The following is a 20,898-nucleotide window of genomic DNA, read 5'->3' on the forward strand; positions in this document are numbered from 1 at the left end:
TATTGCATGTTCCTTTTAGAAAACCTGCTTCCAGTATATATGGTTCTATATTTGATAAAAGATTACCTTAGACCACTATTCATATATTAGTTCCTATAGTAAGATCAAGTGGCATTTCAAAAACATGAGGACTCTACTGCAATTAAGAGACAAAAAAATCTTTGAAATTCAAGGTTACTGAATTTAGCTATTGTATTTTATTTCAAATCTGAATAATAATCATTCTCTACCTCTCCCATACTAACTTCATGGTTCACCAAATATGTTACAGTGCAGGCTTCTATTCTTGTCTAATTCTTTTTAATGAAGTGCTAGCAAACTTTTCAGTTGACTGTAATGAAATTTTTTTAAGTTTGTTAATTACCTCAAGTCTATAGACACAGACAGTTGTTAATTTTCTTTCTTAGTTGGAATTAAATATTTAAACCCTTGGTGTTTTATGAGTGTTAAAGTAAAAAATATTTTCTTTTGTCCTTTGATTCTTAATTAATTTACCTCCAAGGCCACCCACATTTACTGAGTAGTAAACAATCCTTCTCAACATTGTCTGGTTTGGTGAGTATAAGTAAGTCTATTAAGCATCTAGCATTCGTTGACAGATTTGTCGTCATTTAAAAGTAGAAAATGTTATCGCATTTTTTTTTCATGAAATAGAGGTATAACTCAATTTGTTTTATTATATTTCAGTATAGGACCATGTAAAAAGAAAATCTTTAAATAATTATGTTAAAAGGCATAGCATTATGCCTTATGTTATCAAATGGTCATTCTCCTCACCCCCCCCCCATTCTTTATTAACTTTTTATAACTTTAAAATGGAATTCTCAGATTTGGAATATGGAAATGAACTGGAGGTTGTGGAGTTGCAAAAGTTCATTTTTCCTTTGTAAATGAATTGTTAACACTTGAAATAAGTAAAGTTCTTGTTAGGAAATAAGAACTACAGAATTGTTAGCTTTTAAAAAGTTAAAAAGAAGTTAAAAAGTGTGGCTCAACCTGAAAAAATGTCGTATTTTCTATTATTTGTTGAGATCATAATCTCTTTTATTCCTACTTATTCTGAAATTTTAATTCATTTTAAAATTTTATTATAAGGCAGGAAACAAATTGATGTTCAATAAATGGTAAGTTGCTATATGCATTTTGAAAGAATTATAAATACTATTTAAAGCAACAAGATTTCCTGAGTATAATACTGTCCTCCTTTCTTTTAATAATGTGAATCTGTTTTTTTGTCAAGAAGACATTTTTGTCTTATACATAGTTCAGTTGGGGTACAGGGCTTTTTTTAGGTTATGCTGGATTGTATTAAAAAGACTTCAGGGGGGTATTGTCATATATTTATCACTCCTAGTCCTTTCCAATTGATGTTTGACCTTAGCTGTAACGTTTCTCCTTTTCTATATATATCTCAGGAGCTAAAGCTGACGTTATGCTCACTTTTACTGTTTAAATCCATCAAGCCTTTAATAAAGATATTTTCATGTTTACAGTGGCAGTGTATAAAATTTGATTCACCATCTTTCTAATGCTAAATTGATTAGTTTGATTTTATGTTGATGGGATCATTGTGTGGTAACTGTATTAAGGGGGAGTGGATTTGATTGACTCTGTCCATTTTTTGATCTGTGTTACTTGTTTTATTTAAAAGCATTTTATGACTAAGATAAGCTAAGTGGTATAATATGCCTTTACACATTTATGTAATTGAAGTTAGCAGCGTGGCAAAGTCTCTAATCAAAGGAAAATGCTCCAGAATGATGACATAAGCTTGAGCTATTTCTTTTCCTGAGTACAAGTGTTATTAATAATAATTTAATGGCTCCTGAAGTGTTTAATCTTTTTATTCATATGATAAATGCTTATCCACCTCAGATCAATTAAAGTACTTTGATTAATTTTGATATAATCAAGTTGTTATTACATATACTTAAGAAGTTCAGCCTGCTTAGTTAACTGGTGAGTAAAAAGGTGCATGTTTTAGGGCTGTTGAATTGGGATAGCTTTTATATTATTAATTTGATGTTTTAGGCAAGGTGATAATGGAATGGAGAGAATCCTTCCAAAAGTGTCTGGTTGTTATATTTATAAAACTCATAAAGCGAAGATAACAAAGAATCTCACATAGTGGTAAGATTAATGTGACTTTTTACTAGGTAGCTTCTGTATTGATACCATTAATTAGAGTACTTACTACTAATTGTGTTGGAGAGGGAGATAATAGGGTTATAATATATGAAAGGAAAGGAAATCTTGTAAAATTGAGTTAAAATCGTAAAATGGGCAAAAGACAAATATTTCACAGAAAAAAATAAAACATACAGATTTTCCTTGACTTAAAATGTCTTATTTTTCAACTTTATGATGATATGAAAGTGATATAAATTCATTAGAGACCATACTTTGAATTTTGAATTTTCCTTGGTTCAGTGATGTGTGATATAATACTCTCTTGTGATGCTGGGCAGTGACAGCCAGCCACAGCTTTTAGTCAGTCATGTGATCACAAGGATAGACAGTGGATACAGTTAACAATTGTTTTGCACCCTTACAACCATTCTGTTTCTCACTTTTAGTACAGTAGACATTAAATTACATGAGATACCCTGCACTTTATTATAAAATAGGTTTTGTGTTACAATATTTTGCCCAACTGTTGGCTAATGTAAGTGTTCTGAGCATGTTTAGGGTGGGCTAAGCTATGTATGATGGTTAGGTGTATTAAATGCATTTTGACTTGAGATATTTTCAGTTTAGGATGGATTTATTGGTATGTAATCCCTTTGTAAGTTGAGGAAGATCTGTATATACTGCTATATAATCTATACCCATGACTTCACTTGTTATAAGAGAAAGACAGACTGAAACTACACTGAGATACCATTTGTCACCTAAGAGAATGAGGGAAATTCAAAAGCAGTGTACTCTACATTTTAACTGCTAATTTTGAAATAATTGTAGAGTCACAGTAAGTTGCAGAAATCTATTCATGTGCTCTTTACCCAGCTTCCTCCAACTTCCCCTGAATGATGACATTTTATATGGCTGTACTATAATATTAAAACCAGGCAATTAACAGTGACACATTACTGTTAATATACTGTAGGCCTGGGGTACCTGGCTGGCTCAGTCAGTGGAGCGTATGGCTCTTGATCTTGGGGTTGTGGGCTTAAGCCCCACATTGGGTGTAGAGATTACTTAAAAATAAAATCTTAGGGAGCTCAGATGGTTCAGTTGGTTAAGTGTCTGACTCTTGATTTTAGCTCAAGTTACTATCTCCGGTCATGAGATCGAGCCCTGTGTCAGGCTCCATGCTGGGTGCAGAGCCTGCTGAAGATTTTCTCCCTCCCCACCTCCTGCTCTCTTTCTCTCTCAAAAAAACTTAATAATCTTCAAAAAAAATGCTACAGACCTTAGTCAACTCTCAGTATTTGCTTTACCTGCATTTGTGTGTGGGGGGTGTTTATGGGTGTACATAGTTCTCTAACTTTTATTCCATGTGTACATTAACATAACACCACCATCAAGAGAGAGGACTGTTAAACACACATACTTTGTATTCATACTCATCCCTCAACCTACCCCCATCCTTTTCTCCAGACAACTGCTAATATGTTCTCCATCTCTATAGTTTTGTGAATTCTAAAATGAATATAAGTGAAATCGTATGTATGTAACATTTTAAAGTTGACTTTTAGACTAAATATGATATCCTTGAAGTTCATTAGTTTGTTACATGTAATCCCTCTGTTGTATTCCTGTGAATGGCTGTTCAAGCATTCATTCATTGAAAGATATTTGTTTCTAGCATTTTGCTATTATGAGTAAAGCTGCTATGAACATTTATGTAAAGGTTTCTGTGTGATTTATGTAGAGTTTTCATTTCTGTATATTAAATGCCCAAGAGTGTGACTGATGAATTTTATAAGTTCATGTTCAGTTTTGTCAAAACTATTCAACTGTTGGCAGAACTGGTTTATGTTCCCTTCAGTAATGTATGATAGACAGCAATTTTCTTATCAGAATCTATGGAAGATGAACAAAGTGGTAGAACATCTTTCAAATAGTAAAATAAATGAACTGTTAAACCTGAATTCCCATATCTGATGAAAATATCCTTCAGGAATGAAGAGAATATAAAGACATTCTTATAAAATGAAAAACTAAGGAAAATTTGTCCGTAGCAGATCTACTCTTAAGGAATAGCAAAAGGAAGTTTTCTAAAGAAATCATTACAAAAGAAGGCTTTGTAACTTCAGAAATGGAGAAGAACAATGGAAGGGGTAAAAATAGAAACATATGTAATATATTGAGTTTCATAAGTTAAATTTGGTTGAAGCAAAAATTATAATATCATCTCATGACCTTATCAACATAGGTATAAGAAATAATTAAGTACTTAATACTTATATTTTTAAAAACGGGGAAGTAAATTGAACTTCATAAAAATTTTAAAATTTTGTGCTACATATCACATCATCAGAAAAGTTTAAAGACAACCAACTGAAGGGAAGAAAATATTTGGAAATCATATTTTTTATAAGGGGCTGGTATCTAGAATATACAAAGAGCTCCTACAACTAAATAATAAAAAGGTAGATAACCTAATTTTAAAATGAACAAAGATTTGAATAAACTTTTTTCTGAAAAAGATATACCAATGACCAATAAACAGAAATGAGAGCCCTCATACACTGCTAGTGGGAATGTAAATTTGCGTAGATGCTTTGGAAAAGAGTTACCACATGACTTAGCAATTTATTTTCCAGATATACCCAAAAGAAATGAAAATGCATGTTCTTGTACATGAATGTTCATAGCAGCATTATTTGTTATAGCTAAAAAGTAGGAGCAACTATAGTGTACATCAACTGATTGGTAGATGGATAAATGTGGTATATACAATGTGATATTCTTCAGTAATAAAAAGAAGTACTAATTCATATTACAATATAGATGGTTTTAAAAATAATATGCTTTGTGAAAGAAGCCGGTCACAAAAGAGTACATGTTGTACAATTCCAGTTTTTTGAAATATCCAGAATAAACAAATCAATAGAAAGAGAAAATAGCTTATTGTTGCCTGGGGCTGGGAGTCTGGGAGGAATGGGGAAATGTGGGGTAATTGTTAATGATTGTGGGGTTTCTTTTGGTGATGAAAATGTTCTAAATTTGGTTGTGATGATGGTTCTACATATATACCAGAGCAAACCCTTAGTGTATTTAACAAACTTGGTGTAATACACTTTCCTTGAGACTACTCCTATAAGACTTCTTTTCTTTTTCTTATTTTACTCACTTAATACTTTGAAAGTCAATGGAACAACTAAAAAGAAAGATTAGAAAAATAACTTACAATGTGTGTTTTCCCACCAATTGTGGTAAAATAGGCATAACATAAAATTTGACGTTTTAGCCACTTTTAAATTTACAATTCAGTGGTATAAGCATATTCACAATGTTATACAACCATCTCTATTCTCCATTTCTAGAACTTTTTCATAATCTGGATTTATTATACTGTAACTTCCCAACCTCCTGTTCCCACCATCCCTGGTGACCATCATTCCGATTTCTGCCTCCAGTAGAGTGCCCATAATTTAAAAGATGTACAATACAAAGTGTTGGAAAAGATGTGGAGAAATTGGAAAACTCCTACTTTACTGGTGGAAATATAAAATGATGTAGTGATTTTTGAAAATAGTTTGTTAGTTTCTTTAAAAGTTCAGCATGTGTTTATCATATGACTGAGGAAATTCATTATTTTAGGTATCTCCCCAAGAGAAATAAAAACATGTTCACAAAAATATGTATACATAGATATTCATAATGGAGTATGCATATAGTAATCACTAGAAATAGTTCAAATTGCCAAGAATTGGTGGCTGAACCGATGTTGTGAGTCCTCCATACAATAGAATGCAACCCAGCAATATAAAGTAATGAATAACACCTGAAACAACATGGTTGAACTATAAAAATTATATCAGTTAAAAATATAGAAGGCAAATTGCATAATTCTATTTATATGAAAAAATTTCAAATTTTTTAAAAAAGGCAAAAGAGATAAAATACACATGGGGATTGCCTGGGGCTTAGAGTTAGAGATCCACTGTAAAGTTAATATGTGGGCATTTTTGGGGTGAAGATAGAATTCTAAATCTACAATGTGGTAATGGTTATGCAATTGTATAAATTTACTAAGCATTATCCATCCATTTCTGTATTAAAATGGATGATTTGAATGTATAAATTTACTGATGATTGGGGAATAGCTATCTATTATGGTGAAGAGGTAAGCAAATCCTCTCCTCAGAAAATAAGTATATTACTTGAAAGAATTTTCAAAAATTACCATTTGGGGGCTCTGGACATTGACCAAAAACTAAGAATGAAATGATAAGTACATAAAGATTCTAGAGTTTGGATAGTAGTAATGGGATAAAATGGCCTTTTTGCCTGAGGCTGCTCTTATTCACATCTGCCTGGAGCTTGGTGAGTAGGATAGTTTTACAGAGTAAAGTGGGCCTTGTAAACAAGCCATTTCCCTTCTAGGCAGGGGATTTACTTGATTTGGAGTAGTACATTAAAACCTAAGCCCAACAATGTTTTCATTAAAAGTAGTAAACTTGGTAGCTGATGAATAAAGGATAATGTGTAGCTCTGCTTTCCTGAGATTGCAGTTCAGTTTGGGGCCAATTTGAAGAAAAGAGGAAAAATGTTGCTGAAATGTCTAAGTAGAGCCTCAGAGACCTTTGAGACAACATCAAGTGTACCAACATGTAATTGGGATCTCAGAAAGGGAGGTGATAGAGGTGCAGAAAAACATTTGAAGAAATGAAATATATAATTTTTTTCTTTCTCTTCCCTAATTTCTTTAAAAAGTAGTTAATTGTTTTAGGGAATAATTATATGTTTCTCAGTTGATAATACATATGACAACAGTAGCACAAAGGAGTGGGGAGGAAATGCAGCAAGGAGCTATAATTTATTGCAATTAAGTTTGTAATTAATGGACCATCTTGTAATCTATGTAACACCTGGTAACCTATACAGCAACCACTAGAAAATTACTCCAAAAAATTAACAGAGGAATTAAAATAGTAACATCAAAAATAATTAACACAAAAGAAGGGGATCAGAGGTACAACAAACACCTGAGAGAAAATAAATAGTAAAATCACAGACCTAAATCCAATTATATGCATAATTATATTAACTATAAATGGGTTCAACAATGATCATCAGACCAGAATCATTCAGATTCGAATTATAATGTTAAGGTAAAAGGATCGAAGAAATGTACCATGCAAACAATAACCGTAACAGGACTGGAGTGGCTATATTAATATCAGGCAAAATACTTTTAAAAAGTATTTAGAAAAATACTTTCACAAGAAATATTGCCAGAGAGAAAGACACTTCATAATAATAAGAGGATCAATGTAATAGGTAGATAAATATTAGGTAGGTGTATAAACACCTATGGCATAGTCCAGCAAATATTGAGTGAAATCCAACAGATTGAAAGGAGAAATTATACGTGACATTTACAGCTTGAGATTTCAATACTGTACTCTTCATAATTGATAGGAGAAACTGGACAAAGTTTGTGAAGATTTATAAGACTTGATTAACACTATCAACCAGCACAGTGTAATACTCCCTCCCCCAAATGTGTAGAATTTGCATTCTTTTCAAGAACATCTGCAATGTTTTCCAAGATAGACCTTATAGTTTGCCATAAAACAAATCTAAATAGCTTTAAAAGGATTAAATTTATGCAAAATATCTCTGTGAATTATGGAAACCAATAACAGAATGAAGTTATGGAAATCTCCCAATATTTGGAAATAAAACAACACACCTACCTATAAATAACTCCTGGGTCAGGAAAAGGAATCTCAAGGAAATTAGAAAATATTTTGAATGGAATGAAAATTAAAAGTGAATATATCAGAATTTATGAAGTGCAGCTATTCCCTTGCATAGAGGGAAATTTTTAGCTTTAAATGCGTATAGTAGGAAAGAAAAATGGTCTGAAACTAAGTCTTCACTTTTCCCTTATTCTAATCTGAAAAAGAAGAGCAAATTCTAACCAAGCAAAACAAATGAAGTAAATACTGAAGATATGAACACAAGTCAACAAAATAGCAAAACAGTGCAGTATTGGGGAAAATCCAAAATTGGTTCTTTGAAAAGATCAACAAAATTGATCCTCAAAAAGTTAAAAGTAGAATTATCATATGATTCAGCAATCTGGCTTCTGGGTTTACATGCGAAAAAATTCAGAGCAGGATCTCAAAGAGAAATTTACATACCCATGTTCATTGCAGCATATTCACAGTAGCCAGGAAGTGGAAGCAATCCATGTATCTTTTGGTAGGTGGATAGATAAAGAAAAAGGTGATATATATACATACTATATAATAATATTATACAGCCTTAAAATAGAAGGAAATCTTGGGACATGTTACAACACGGACAAACCCTGAGGCATTTTGCTAAGGGAAATAAGCCACAAAAGTGCAAATACTCTATTCTTTGCCTTATTCTGACTCTCTGAAGTACTCAAAAATCATAGAAACAGACAATTGAAAGGTGGTTACCAGGGATGGGGGAGGGAGGAGAAAGAATTAATGTTTAGTGAAAAAGTTCTAGAAATCTGTTAACGGTGTGAATATACTTAATATACTGAACTGAACACTTAAATCTTGTTAAAATGGTAATAAAGATCCATGCACAAAAAAAATCGATATATCTGTGACTTCACTGAATTACAGGTGTCGAGTCAGAGCAATAAGACAAAAAAATTAAAGCATTAAAATAGGAAAGGATGACAAATCAGACATTTCTATATAGTGGGTTATTGTAATGTTTACAATACTGTATAAAATCATTGAATTATAAACATAAAATAGGCAACTTTTATGGTATGTGAATTATACCTTTGTAAAACTTTTCACACTAAAAGAAAAATTAACCTTGCCAGTGTAGAGTTAGTTCTTGGTTTACTTTAGATTAAATTATTTATGTCTCAATATCATGACCCAATAATGATCTAATCATGAGCAAGCATTTTCCAAGCAGGCCACAGTGCCTGCTGCTATGTCTTTGGATGAAACTCTATATTGCTGATTTTATACTTTTTGTTTTTTTCTAAACATCCACTTCAAGAAATTATTGTCTCTGTCATTTACAGTAAAGCCAATCAACTGCTTCTAGAGATTATATGATTGATCTATTGCGGTATATTCTATCTTTTCCTCTTTCCTAAAGTGACATTCTCGCCTTATAGTGACAAGAATAATCTAATATAGTGGAAGCATGTTATTTGGTCAGGGATATTCGTGAGTCAAACCTAACTTTCATTTGCCTCCTTTCTTTCTGTAAAGGTGCTTGTGAGCGAGGATTCTGACAGTGATGGTATTGTGGCCCACTTCCCTGCTCATGAAAAACCAGTGTGCTGTATGGCGTTTAATACAAGTGGTATGTCCTTTTTGTTTTTTGTTTTTTGCCATTAATATCATGGACTTTTCAACCAGTTTTTTTTTTTTTTTTTTGGAATTGGTAAATATGAAATATGGAATCTGACTTTTCTTATATGGGTCTGTGTCTATGTTCAATAAGTGGTTCTTGACTGAGTTAATTTAAAATGAAAATTGAGAAATACTCTAAGCATTAGTTTTGCTCTCAGTAAAGTGGTAAACAGCGCTGTTGAGTTGCCTTAATTTCTGTATTATAATTAATCCAAGAACAGACAACATACTAATGTATGTAAGTGACACTGTCTTTGTAACTTTAAGTTTCTTTTTCATTTTTGTAGCATATTATAAACTACTTGTACTTTTCCCTGTCTTTTGGTTATCGTTTCTGTTTTTCTGCTTGTTCTTAAGGCATTTGATAAGGAGAGATGTTATAGTAATGTGGAATGCCCTACTACTTTTCATTTTTTCCTTCAAACTTTGTTAGGTAAAGTTTCAAACATAAAAATTTTAATAATGACCCATGTATCCCCACCTTGATTAAGTAGGTGTTCACATTTAATATGTATAATAAACATATTTGTATAGGTGTGTGTGTGTGTGTGTATGTATATATTTGTATACCCATGTATGTATAATAGATATACACAGGCATGTTATATTTTGTTGAATCATTTGAATTTAAGTTACATATTTGATGACATTTCACCAGACTACAAATTAATCATGCATTTCCTAAGAATAAGAACCGTTCCCCCATGTAACCAGATATTATATTGTAGTTCAGAAAGTTAATGCATTATATTATCTAATATCCAAGCCGTAATTTAAAATTTCCCAATTGTCTCAAAAATGTGTCCTGCAAAATATACTATGATAACTATGTTTGATCACATGGATATGTTAGTAGGCCTTCAGAATATCTACATGTTGGAGATAGGTTTTTCTTGTGGAGATTAACAAGTAATCTGTAGAGTTATTTTGGCTTCATACCTGAAACAACTTTTTACTTAATGGTGTTGTTACACAGAAGGCCATAGAATGATGGTTTCTCTAATTCTGTCATGTTTTCTGCATGATTAACTGCTTTTCTATTAAAAAAGAGTTCTCTCTCATCAACCAGGAACAAACCATAGTTCTCTTGTATGCAAAGGGCGGGATACATGCTGAATTCTTTCTCTTTACCAATTTTCAAAGTTAGGAATTGGTTTAATACTTAACAATGGTATAATTCTACTCTAGTGGAGCTATTTTTACATAAAAGATAAAATTATTTTTTATAAAAGATAAAATTGCCCGTTTGCTTTCAGAGCTCAAATCATCTTCATAAACTCACAATCATTTCAGATCTTATCCTTTGGTTGATAGATCTGAAGAGATTGTCATTTTTATCTTATCCTGCAGAAATGATCCTATTAGTTAAAACTGATGGAAAGACCCATCTTTTTTCCCTTTTCATCTTTTCAAATAAAGAATGATGGTAAGAGGATAATATTGAGTATTTTGAATAATCTCCCTTCTAATACCTTAATTAGTCATTTTTGATAGGAAGATTTTGCAGTGATTGTTGATCAGTAGGATTGATTTAATTAATGAAGACAAAGATTTATGGAAATGCTCTGAATGTTATGGGAATTAAGTTAAATTTGAAGAAACAATCTGGAAGTTATGTCACTTACAGTACTCCACTTGGAGTAACCAGTATGACTCATTTTGATAGTCCATCTGTTATGTCAAATCTCCTTTGTATTAATGTATATTTCATATTACTGTAGTCAGAGTGCTTCAGACATTGGAAGCTGTATTTTTTCCTGCCTGCAGCCTTCCATTAAAATAAGAACATTCTATATAACCTAAAATGTTTTAGTTATCTCTATCATTGTCTAGCAGTGACTTCTAGAAAACCACAGTTTTCTATGATTTCATAATTTTGATGTACAGCTTTTAATTGATTTCTATTTGAACTTCCAAATTTGTGTTTTTATAAGATTAAGAATTTTTATGTTTATACCTACTTTTTATGTTCCTAACGCACTAGTTGTATAATTATGATATAATTTATCTTGCAGTGATCATTTCTTTAACTCTGAATTCCACTTTACATTAGAGTTCACTCTTGATGTTGTACATTCTGTCAATTTTGAGAAATATATAATGACACGTATCCACCATTATAGTACTATACAGAGTAATTTTACGGCCCTAAAAATCCCCTTTACTTTTGTTCATCCCTCCCTCCCTCAACCCTTCACAACCAGTTTCTATAGTTTGAGTTTTTCCAGTATATCATGTAGTTGGAATTTTACTGTATATAGTCATTTCAGATTGGCTTCCTTCATTTACTAATATGCATTTAGATCTTCATGTCTTTTCATGCCTTGATTGCTCATTTCTTTTTAGTGCTGAATAACATTCCACTGTGTGGACATACCACAGTTATTTGCCATTTGAATATCTTCTTTGATGAGATGTCTGTTCAAATCTTTGTCCATTTTTGAGTTGTTCATTTTTTAATTGTTGACTTTTAAGAGTTCTTTGTATATTTTGGATAACAGTCTTATATTAGAAATGTGCTTTGTAAATATTTTCTCCTGGTCTGTGGTTTGTCTTTTTATTCTCTTGAAAAGTGTTTTTGAAGATCAGAATTATTTAATTTTCATGAAGTCCACCTGGTCATCAATTACTTCTTTTATAGGTCATTCCTTTGGTGTGTATGTAACCTTTTTAAAACATATAAATTGGCATTCTTCTGCTGTTGTATTCTTAAGTCAGTCTCTCATTGTTGTATTTCTTGGAGAGAAGACCATCTTATGAGAACTATTTTATGAGTTTTAGGATTTCTTTTATTTTTTTCTTGAATTACAAACAAGGCTTCTTAACTTCAATCTAAGATCTGGGAAGTCCATGGATAGAATTCAGAGAGTATGTGAACTTAGGAAAAAACTATATCTTTATTTTTTTCTAATCTCTAATGAAAATTTCCTTCACTTATGATGAATATGTAAAATAAACTGATGAAGTTTTAGCTGTACCAATGAGTTTATGAGCAATAAAAAATAACATGTTTTCACATCATTTCTATCTTATTTATGTAATTCTCTCATTATTGCTTATGATTCAAAATTGTGGTAGACTCTATAATATATATTCTGTATATCAATTTTAAAAATCACAAGTATTTTACTTTGTCTTAAAAATATATTGTTTTGAGAAAGATGTTCCTAGGCTTCACCATATTGCTAAAAAGGTTCATGACACTTAGAATATTTAAGAACCTGTTATGAAAAGGTTTATGCTTGGTGTGATTTCACCTGTCTAAACACATTGGAAGCTAGCTCTTTCACTGGAAGACTCCATTCACACTGCCTGGCTCAGGCTTGGTGATTGAGTTAACAAGTGACAGCTCCTATTCATGGAATCTGCTGATGTGATAGAGACTTAAAACAAGGAAGGAAAATCCTCTGTGGAGTAAGGACAGAATGCCAGGAGATGAATATTAACTTGGTTTCGACTACTAGGGAGAGTTCTTCAAAGGAAGTCCGTTCTAAACTGTAACCTAAAAGATGATTAGCTAGGAAATAATGATTCTGTGTCTGGTATATAAATAAATATTAGTTGAATGAATGAGGCAAGAAAAATATGGCACATTTGACATAGATTGTGAAGCAGAGTCTATACAGTGGACACATCCATTTATTATGTGGCAGATATATTTTTCAATGTGTCATCATTTCTGCAATATTTTATAAATGCTTTGTACCTGTTTAAATATTTGAATTAAATGGGGGGTACATAACTCAGCAACCACTCACAAAATTGGTTTGCATTCTTTCATAGAAGATGGTGGAGATTTCATGCAGCTGCTTGCAATTCATCTTAGTTATTTACTGTTCAGCTCTGAGTATTTTTGCTATTCAGAATATGACTGTTACTGCTTGAATATAAGCAAGCGTATCTATAAAAGGTTTGATTCTCAATGATTTGAAAGCCTCAACTTTCTTTTTTTAAGCTGGTCACTATCTGAATTGTTTCTTGTACAATGATATTGGACTCAGCTGTGGCTGCTAACTATTATCCAGCTCCCATGATTATGTGACATTTTATTTTGCTTGTCTAGTTCCTGTATTATATTTCTTGTTTTAACTCTCTTCAATTGAGACATATATGCCTACATACATATGAAATGTTTGAAGCAAGAGGCTGCATTGCATTTGTAAATGCATGAATACCTTAGTGGTTGTTATTTTTCTCCTTTAGTTATTTATGTTATAGTTTTAAAAAGTATTTTTGGGAGGTCAAATGATGTATTTTCTATTGATCGTTAGATCCTCCTATAAATTTACTTATACAATGAGAGTTTTCTGTTCTCTCGTTGAATTATTATTAGCTTCTGAACTTTTATCAATTGATATTTTGTAGAAAGGTATATAACTTAAGTGGTCCTTAACATAGTATTATGATTTTTTACTTAAATTGGCCTTTTCAAAATATAAGTTGTAGATCCTCTAGCAACACCTTCCAGTTTTTCTTTACATGTATCCATATATGTTTCTAAATTTATTTGTATGAGTAAGTTTTAACAGTTTTGCTCCTCTCATAATTCCTTTATTTGGTGAAAGGCTTTTTCATGGGGTACATAATGTGGCCAATAGTAACAATAGTGCTTGTTAGAATGCTTTTTACAAGTTTAGGGCAGTTCATTTAAAAAAGCAAAGTATAGCAAACAGTTGATTGTGTGTTTTTGTTTTTCAACCTGATCTTTCTCTAACCTCTTTACCTGAATCTATTCCTGTTATACTTAAGAACAGAAATACATTTCTTTGTCTTTTTTTTATGCTTTTTTCTTATGCTTGATGACAGAATTATTAAAATGTCCTGGACATACATCGGAATTCAAGAAGAAACTAGATTTCTTGTCCACATTCTGAGAAATTTTAAAAACAATGTAAAATGTACATGGCAAAATGACACTCCAAAGTGAATTAAGGAGAAAATGTGGTGGCTTGACTGGGTGGTATGCAATTTGGTCTTGTATGGGACCTATTCAGCAAAGAAGTTAAGAGATGCAATTAAATAGCATTGTGAAACTTGTAGTACAGCAGCTGCTTGCAGTTTGTTTTTCAATTTCTTCTTTCCATTCTTGTTTATTAGCTGTGACTCTGAGTCCTGAATTAAAACAAATATTTTAATGGCAACATTTATGATTTGGTTGGAGGTGCCAGAATGGTTTCCAGTGCTTAGATCTGGGCAGATATCAATATGGGTGGTGTAAATTTGTTGCTTTCAATGATTTAGATACACCATGAATAACATTTTCTAGGGAGTTTTTTTTTTTTTTTAATTAATGGACTTTATTCTTTCAGGCAATTTCAGGTTCACAGCAAAATTGGAAAGTATAGAGAACTCTCATATAATCCTGCCCTCACTCCAAGCTGCCTATAATATTGACATTCCAAACCACAGTGGTAGTTTTGTTTTAGTAGTTTGATGAACTTATTTTGACACATCATTATCAACCCAAATCTGTAGTTTACCTTAGGGTTCACTCTTGGTGTTCACACATTCATTGTGTTTTGACAAATTCATATTGACATATATCTACCTTTGTAATATCCTACTGAATAATTTCATTGTCTAAATGTTTTTCATCATATTTGGGGCTTCTCAGTTATTTAACTTCTCAGTTATTATTTTTTTATTTTTTATTTTTATTTTTTTTTTCAGTTTTTATTTTTTTAAACATTCTTCCTGCCTCTTTTTCCTTCTTTCCTTCTGGGACTCCTGCTACTCACAGATTAATCTTCTTTGTAGTGTCTTATAGGTTTCAGGGACTCTGTTCATTTTTCTTCATTCCTTTTGTCTCAAACTAGATAATCTCAGTTGATTTCCTCTGCCAGGTTCAAGTAGAGCCCCTTGACTGAGTTATTGTACTTTTGAACTTCAGAATTTCTATTTATTTCTTCTTTATAGTATTATATCTTTATTGATATCCTCTACTTGGTGAGACATTGTCCTAATACTTTCCTTTAATCCTCTGGACATGCTTTCTCTATATCCTTGCTGACATTTGCTATTCTTGCCCCTTTGTATTTTATAAATACTAGATATGTGTAAGAGAGGTGATTTGGAAATCTTTTTTTCCCAGTGAGGAGTTTGTATTTATCTTTTTAGTAGGGTCTTTTGCAGAGCAAAATTATTTACTTTTTGTCAGGTCCAGTAAAAAAAAAATAGTTGTGTTTTGTTTATGCCTAGGAAATGTGTACTAATCTGGGGCCTGAAGATTTTTCTCCTATTTGATTTTCTAATGGTTTTCTAGTTTTACATTTAAATTTATCCATTTTGTGTTAGGTTTTCCTGTTTTGTTTTGTTTTGTTTCTTTTTTGTTTGTTTTTTTTTGGGGGGGGGTGGTGGGAGAAGGGCATAGGGAGAGAGAATCATAAAGCAGGCTCCATTCCAGCACAGAGCCCAATGTAGTGCTTGATCTCAGGACCCCTAGATCATGACCTGAGCCAAAATCAAGAGTCAGACACTTAACTGACTGAACCATCCAGGTTCCCTATTTTATATTAATTTTATATAAAGTATTGGATTAGGTCATGATTTTTTTCTTTTTTGCTTATGGATATCCAGTTGATACCTAATCATTTTTTCAAAATACCATTCTTTCTCCATTGGATTTCTTTTACACTTTTCTCATTAAAGTAACATACTTCTGTGAGCTATTTCTGGATTCTCTGATGAAGGTGACTTTTTAGTTGTTTTGTATGGGAATATCTATATTTTTCCCATAATTTTCAGGAATATTTCAACTAGATAGGATAGGTTAGTTTGACAGTTGTTTATTTATTTTCCAGCAACTATCAGCTCTCTTTATTCACAGCCTTTAGTAGTATTAATCTTGATCTTCTCGATTAGCTGGATACAGAGTTGCACTTTTTGGGGGCAGCATTCTAATTTGTGGTGTCCGCTCAAATGCAGCCATTGAATGCTTTTGAAAAGGTTGCTAAGTTCTCCTTACCCTCACATATTGTGGATTCATCTTCCTCCTCCTGTTCTGTCCCATGTAAGAGAAGCTAGTTTTGTGTTTTTTGTATTGAACTTTCTTTTATTTATTTTTATTTTTATTTTTATTTTTTTTATTTTTATTTTTTTTTATGATAGTCACAGAGAGAGAGAGAGAGAGAGGCAGAGACACAGGCAGAGGGAGAAGCAGGCTCCATGCATCGGGAGCCCGACATGGGATTCGATCCCAGGTCTCCAGGATCGCGCCCTGGGCCAAAGGCAGGCGCTAAACCGCTGCGCCACCCAGGGATCCCTGTATTGAACTTTCATATAGATTTTTAAACAAACTTTGGTTTTGATTTTTCATTGGTTTTGTTTTTGCTATAGGGTAAAACAACAGTCTTTTTTGATTTTACAAATTCAACCCCAGATCCTCTTTGCTGGTCATTTGAGCAGGTAAAGTGTTCTTGAAGACACTAGATGTAGACAGTAACCTGTGTACATGCATTAACTTGGGCTGCCATAACAAAATACTGTAGACTTGGTGGCTTAAACAACAGAAACTTTTTTTCTTATAGCTCTGGAGGCAAAAAGTCCCAGAACAAGGTTCCAGCTGATTTGGTTTCTAAGTGAAGTCTTTTTTCCTGGCTAACAAATGGTCACCTTCTCAGTGTGTCTTCACATGGCCTTTCTTTGGTGCAAGGGAGCAGGGAGAGAGAGCAGGAGAGCTAGTTCTGTGGTGTCTCTCTCTCTTTTTTAATTTTTTATTATAATTTTGTTCTCTTTTAAATGGAAGTGTAATCGACATACAATGTTAACTTAGTTGCAGGTGTGTAACATCTTGATTTGACAGTTCTATAGCTTACTTAGTGCTCACCATGATAAATGTAGTCGCCATCTGTCACTGTTCAACGTTATTACAATATTATTGGCTATATTCCCTATGCTGTACTTTCATCTCCCTGACTTATTTATTTTATAACTAGAAGTTTGTACCTCTTAACCTTTATCTCTTCTACTCATCCCCCTCCCCTCCCCTCTGGCAAACATCAGTTTGTTCTCTGTATTTAAGAGTCTGTTTTTTGTTTATTTGTGCATTCATTTCTTTAGATTCCACATTTAAGTGGGATCATATGGTTATTCTCTTTCTGACTTCACTTGGCATCATAACCCTCTAGCTCCATCCATGTTGTAAATGGCAAAATCTCATTCTTTTTTATAGCTGAGTAATATCCCTTATTTTATATATAAATATATATAACATCTTTATCCATTCACATATCTATCAATGGACACTTCAGTTGCTTCCATATCTTGACTACTATAAATAATACTGCACTAAACATAGGGATGCATATATATGATATGGTTATTCTATTATTAATTTTTTGAGGAACTTCCATATTATTTTCCTCAGTGGTTGCATCAATTTACAATCCCACCAATAGTGTACGAGGGTTTGTGATGTCTCTTCTTAAAAGTACACTAATTATATCAGGTCAGGTTCTTACTCTATGACCTGATTTAAAACTTAATTACTTCCTTTAAGGCCCCATCTCCAAATATAGCCCTGGTTTTTAGAGTTTCAATATAGGAATTTGGGGGCTGCACAAATATTCAGTTCATAACAGTACATTTAAAAATCATTCAGTTACTTTTAGGTTTTTTTTTTTTTTAATTTTTATTTATTTATGATAGTCACACAGAGAGAGAGAGGGAGGCAGAGACACAGGCAGAGGGAGAAGCAGGCTCCATGCACCGGGAGCCTGACGTGGGATTCGATCCCGGGTCTCCAGGATCGCGCCCCGGGCCAAAGGCAGGCGCCAAACCGCTGCGCCACCCAGGGATCCCCAGTTACTTTTAGTTTTTACAAAACCTTATTTGGTCACAGCCCAATTCTAGGTTATTCTGTTTATGATTGTTGTATCATACTTTTTCCATGTGTTTACTTCTATTTTAAGATACTCAGATATTTTGCAAGAAATGTTAAAAGATAATGATACATTTGATATATCATTGTTAATGATACATCATCTTATACTGTGCTGTCCAAAAGTATAGCCTGGCACAATTTTATTGTCCTACCTTCTCCCTCCAACATTTAGCCACACTATTTTTCAGCTCCTAAACATGTTACGTCATTTTTCCTCTGCCTGAAATCCTCTTTTACCTGGATAACTCCTATTTATCTCTTTGTAAAGACCTGCCTGACTCTGAATAAAATGTCAGCCTTCCCTTTACCTTGCCACTTAATTGGGCAAGTTACTTAATCTGCTTAGATCACCCCCAGTACTTCAGTTTTCTCATCAATGAAATGAGGGGTGATAATGGTGCCTAAAACAATACCAAAAACATAGTGAGGCCTCACAAAAAAATTTTTTAAAAGATTTTATTTATTTATTCATGAGAGACACAGAGAGAATGAGTCAGAGACACAGGCAGAGGGAGAAGCAGGCTCTACGCAGGGAGCCCGACATGGAGCTAGATCCTGGGTCTCCAGGATCAGGCCCTGGGCTGAAGGCGGTGCTAAACCGCTGAGCCACCCGGGCTGCCCACAAAATTTGTTTTTATCATTGCTATTATAATTATTATTAACCTCCCTCATCCAGTTTAAATTTATTTATACCTATCAAGGGTATCCTTTCAACATGTTTTCTGCTAGAGGTAAGCTTTTACTTTGTCCCCGGGTATTAATTATTATTAGTCTGGTAATTTTCACATAGTTGATGGTAAGTAAGTATACACTAAATAATTATTTTTTCTATCATTATAATCATGGAAAAACTATGGCAGGGCAGAGATAGGCATTAATTCAATGTAATTACTCATTTGTTAAATAAATCCAAGTTATTTCTCATTTAAGTTTTTAACAAGAATTTACTTTTTTCCTAAATTCTGGGAGTGATCTCTAATGGCAAATTGTATTAAATGAAGAAACATCACATATACTTAAGATTGAAATATATAACATATATTAAAAATATCTTGTGGAAACTGTATCGTATTTTTGTAACTAAGATTGGCATATTATTAAGCATATTGTCTTTGACATAAAAGAAGACAAGTCTTTTTTATTATTTAAATTGGAAATTAGAAACAGGAAAAAGGAATACTCAACTCTCTGCAGTAAGCCTGAATTTCTAAAACAGACCTGTTGTCTTTAATTTGGTAAATAATTGATCTGTTTTCCAGAGGCGTTATTTCTGCCAGCTGAGTAGCTGAGAGCTGTGAAGTACAGCACATCTACATTTTAAATAATTGCCCTTCCTTGGCAGGGAAATTGCTTTTCCATCCATTAATAAGAGGAAAATGAATGTTGGTTCTGTAGTAAAGTAGATTAAACATGTACCTCTTTGGATGCTTGACTGCATCTTTAACAGACTTGAGATTTTTCTGGTTAATTAAATGCTGTATATTGAAAGGTGATGGTGGTCTTGGGTTAATCATTAAAAAAGTTTAGGTTGGATTTTTTTTTTTTTTTAGAGTTTTTCCCATTGATCACAGTGAGTAGTCAGAAAAATACATTGTCTTGATTTTTGTTAACATCTATAATGCCTCACAGACTTACAGAATTATATGGCTTCAGATTTTTCCTCTCATCTGACAGTTTCTGGTTTATTACTACCAGTCACACTATATCACTAACAATGCAAAGGCAACTTAAAGAGTTTATTGCTTGTTTTTCCCCTCAAAGAAGGGGATGTTTCCTTTCTAGGTTTGTAGTTACTCTCCCCTATTGTCATCTCGTAAAATGATGTGTTTTACTCATGTAATGTATTACTCCCCGAAGAATTTGTTCTCTTTGCTCTATGTTCATTATGGCACAGGACTTGTATGAGAGTCAGAGGTAACTTTGCAGGTTTGACTTACTGTAAAGTACAAGTAGGTGAGCCCATGCTAGTATTGTGGTCCCACCAAAATGTTTAGTTCCTTTTAAAAGCAAAAAAATATGTAAGCTTTTAAGGTATTGGAATACTTAAATATATGTTTAAAACCAGCAACTGTAATCATGAAATATAATTTTAAATATTTTTTCATTGAACTGGGGCACCCATAAAGGCAAAAATGACCAAAGCCCATGAAAGTCCTAATGTAGCCCCAGGTCCTGGATATCCATTTAAGGAAGATCCTTTCTCCTTCCCCACTATGATTGCCATAGTATTTCTAGTTAATTAAGCAAAAGTGTTCAAGTAGCACTAAATGAACTAATGAAAGATGTGAATACATACATTGGCATGTTATATAAAATGTGAAGTAAATACACACACACACACACACACACATACCTACCTGTAACAGATGTAACTATAACAGTAGAAACCCAGTATTAAATTTTGAAGAAGGTAAAGAAGATTATCTATAGCCAAGTACATACATGCAAAGTAACCAAGGGTGAATTAAACTTTTGCTT

At 32.8% G+C, this 20,898-nt stretch overlaps 1 protein-coding gene across 11 annotated transcripts in view; it reads left to right on the plus strand.

The window, feature by feature from the left end:
- BCAS3 (BCAS3 microtubule associated cell migration factor) overlaps nt 1-20,898 on the plus strand; it is a 591,271-nt gene that overhangs the window by 178,229 nt on the left and 392,144 nt on the right. For all 11 annotated transcript variants that reach the window (XR_013354264.1, XR_013354262.1, XR_013354263.1 and 8 more), the window contains exon 13: nt 9,396-9,489. Coding sequence is in view for 8 of the 11 variants with exons in the window: in XM_077852358.1 (XP_077708484.1) it covers nt 9,396-9,489 (94 nt within the window). In the remaining 3 variants the exon portion in view is untranslated. The remainder of the gene's footprint in view (nt 1-9,395; nt 9,490-20,898) is intronic.

Source organism: Canis aureus, chromosome 16 (genome assembly GCF_053574225.1).
Source record: "Canis aureus isolate CA01 chromosome 16, VMU_Caureus_v.1.0, whole genome shotgun sequence".
In the NCBI taxonomy this organism is placed as follows: Eukaryota; Metazoa; Chordata; class Mammalia; order Carnivora; family Canidae; genus Canis; species Canis aureus.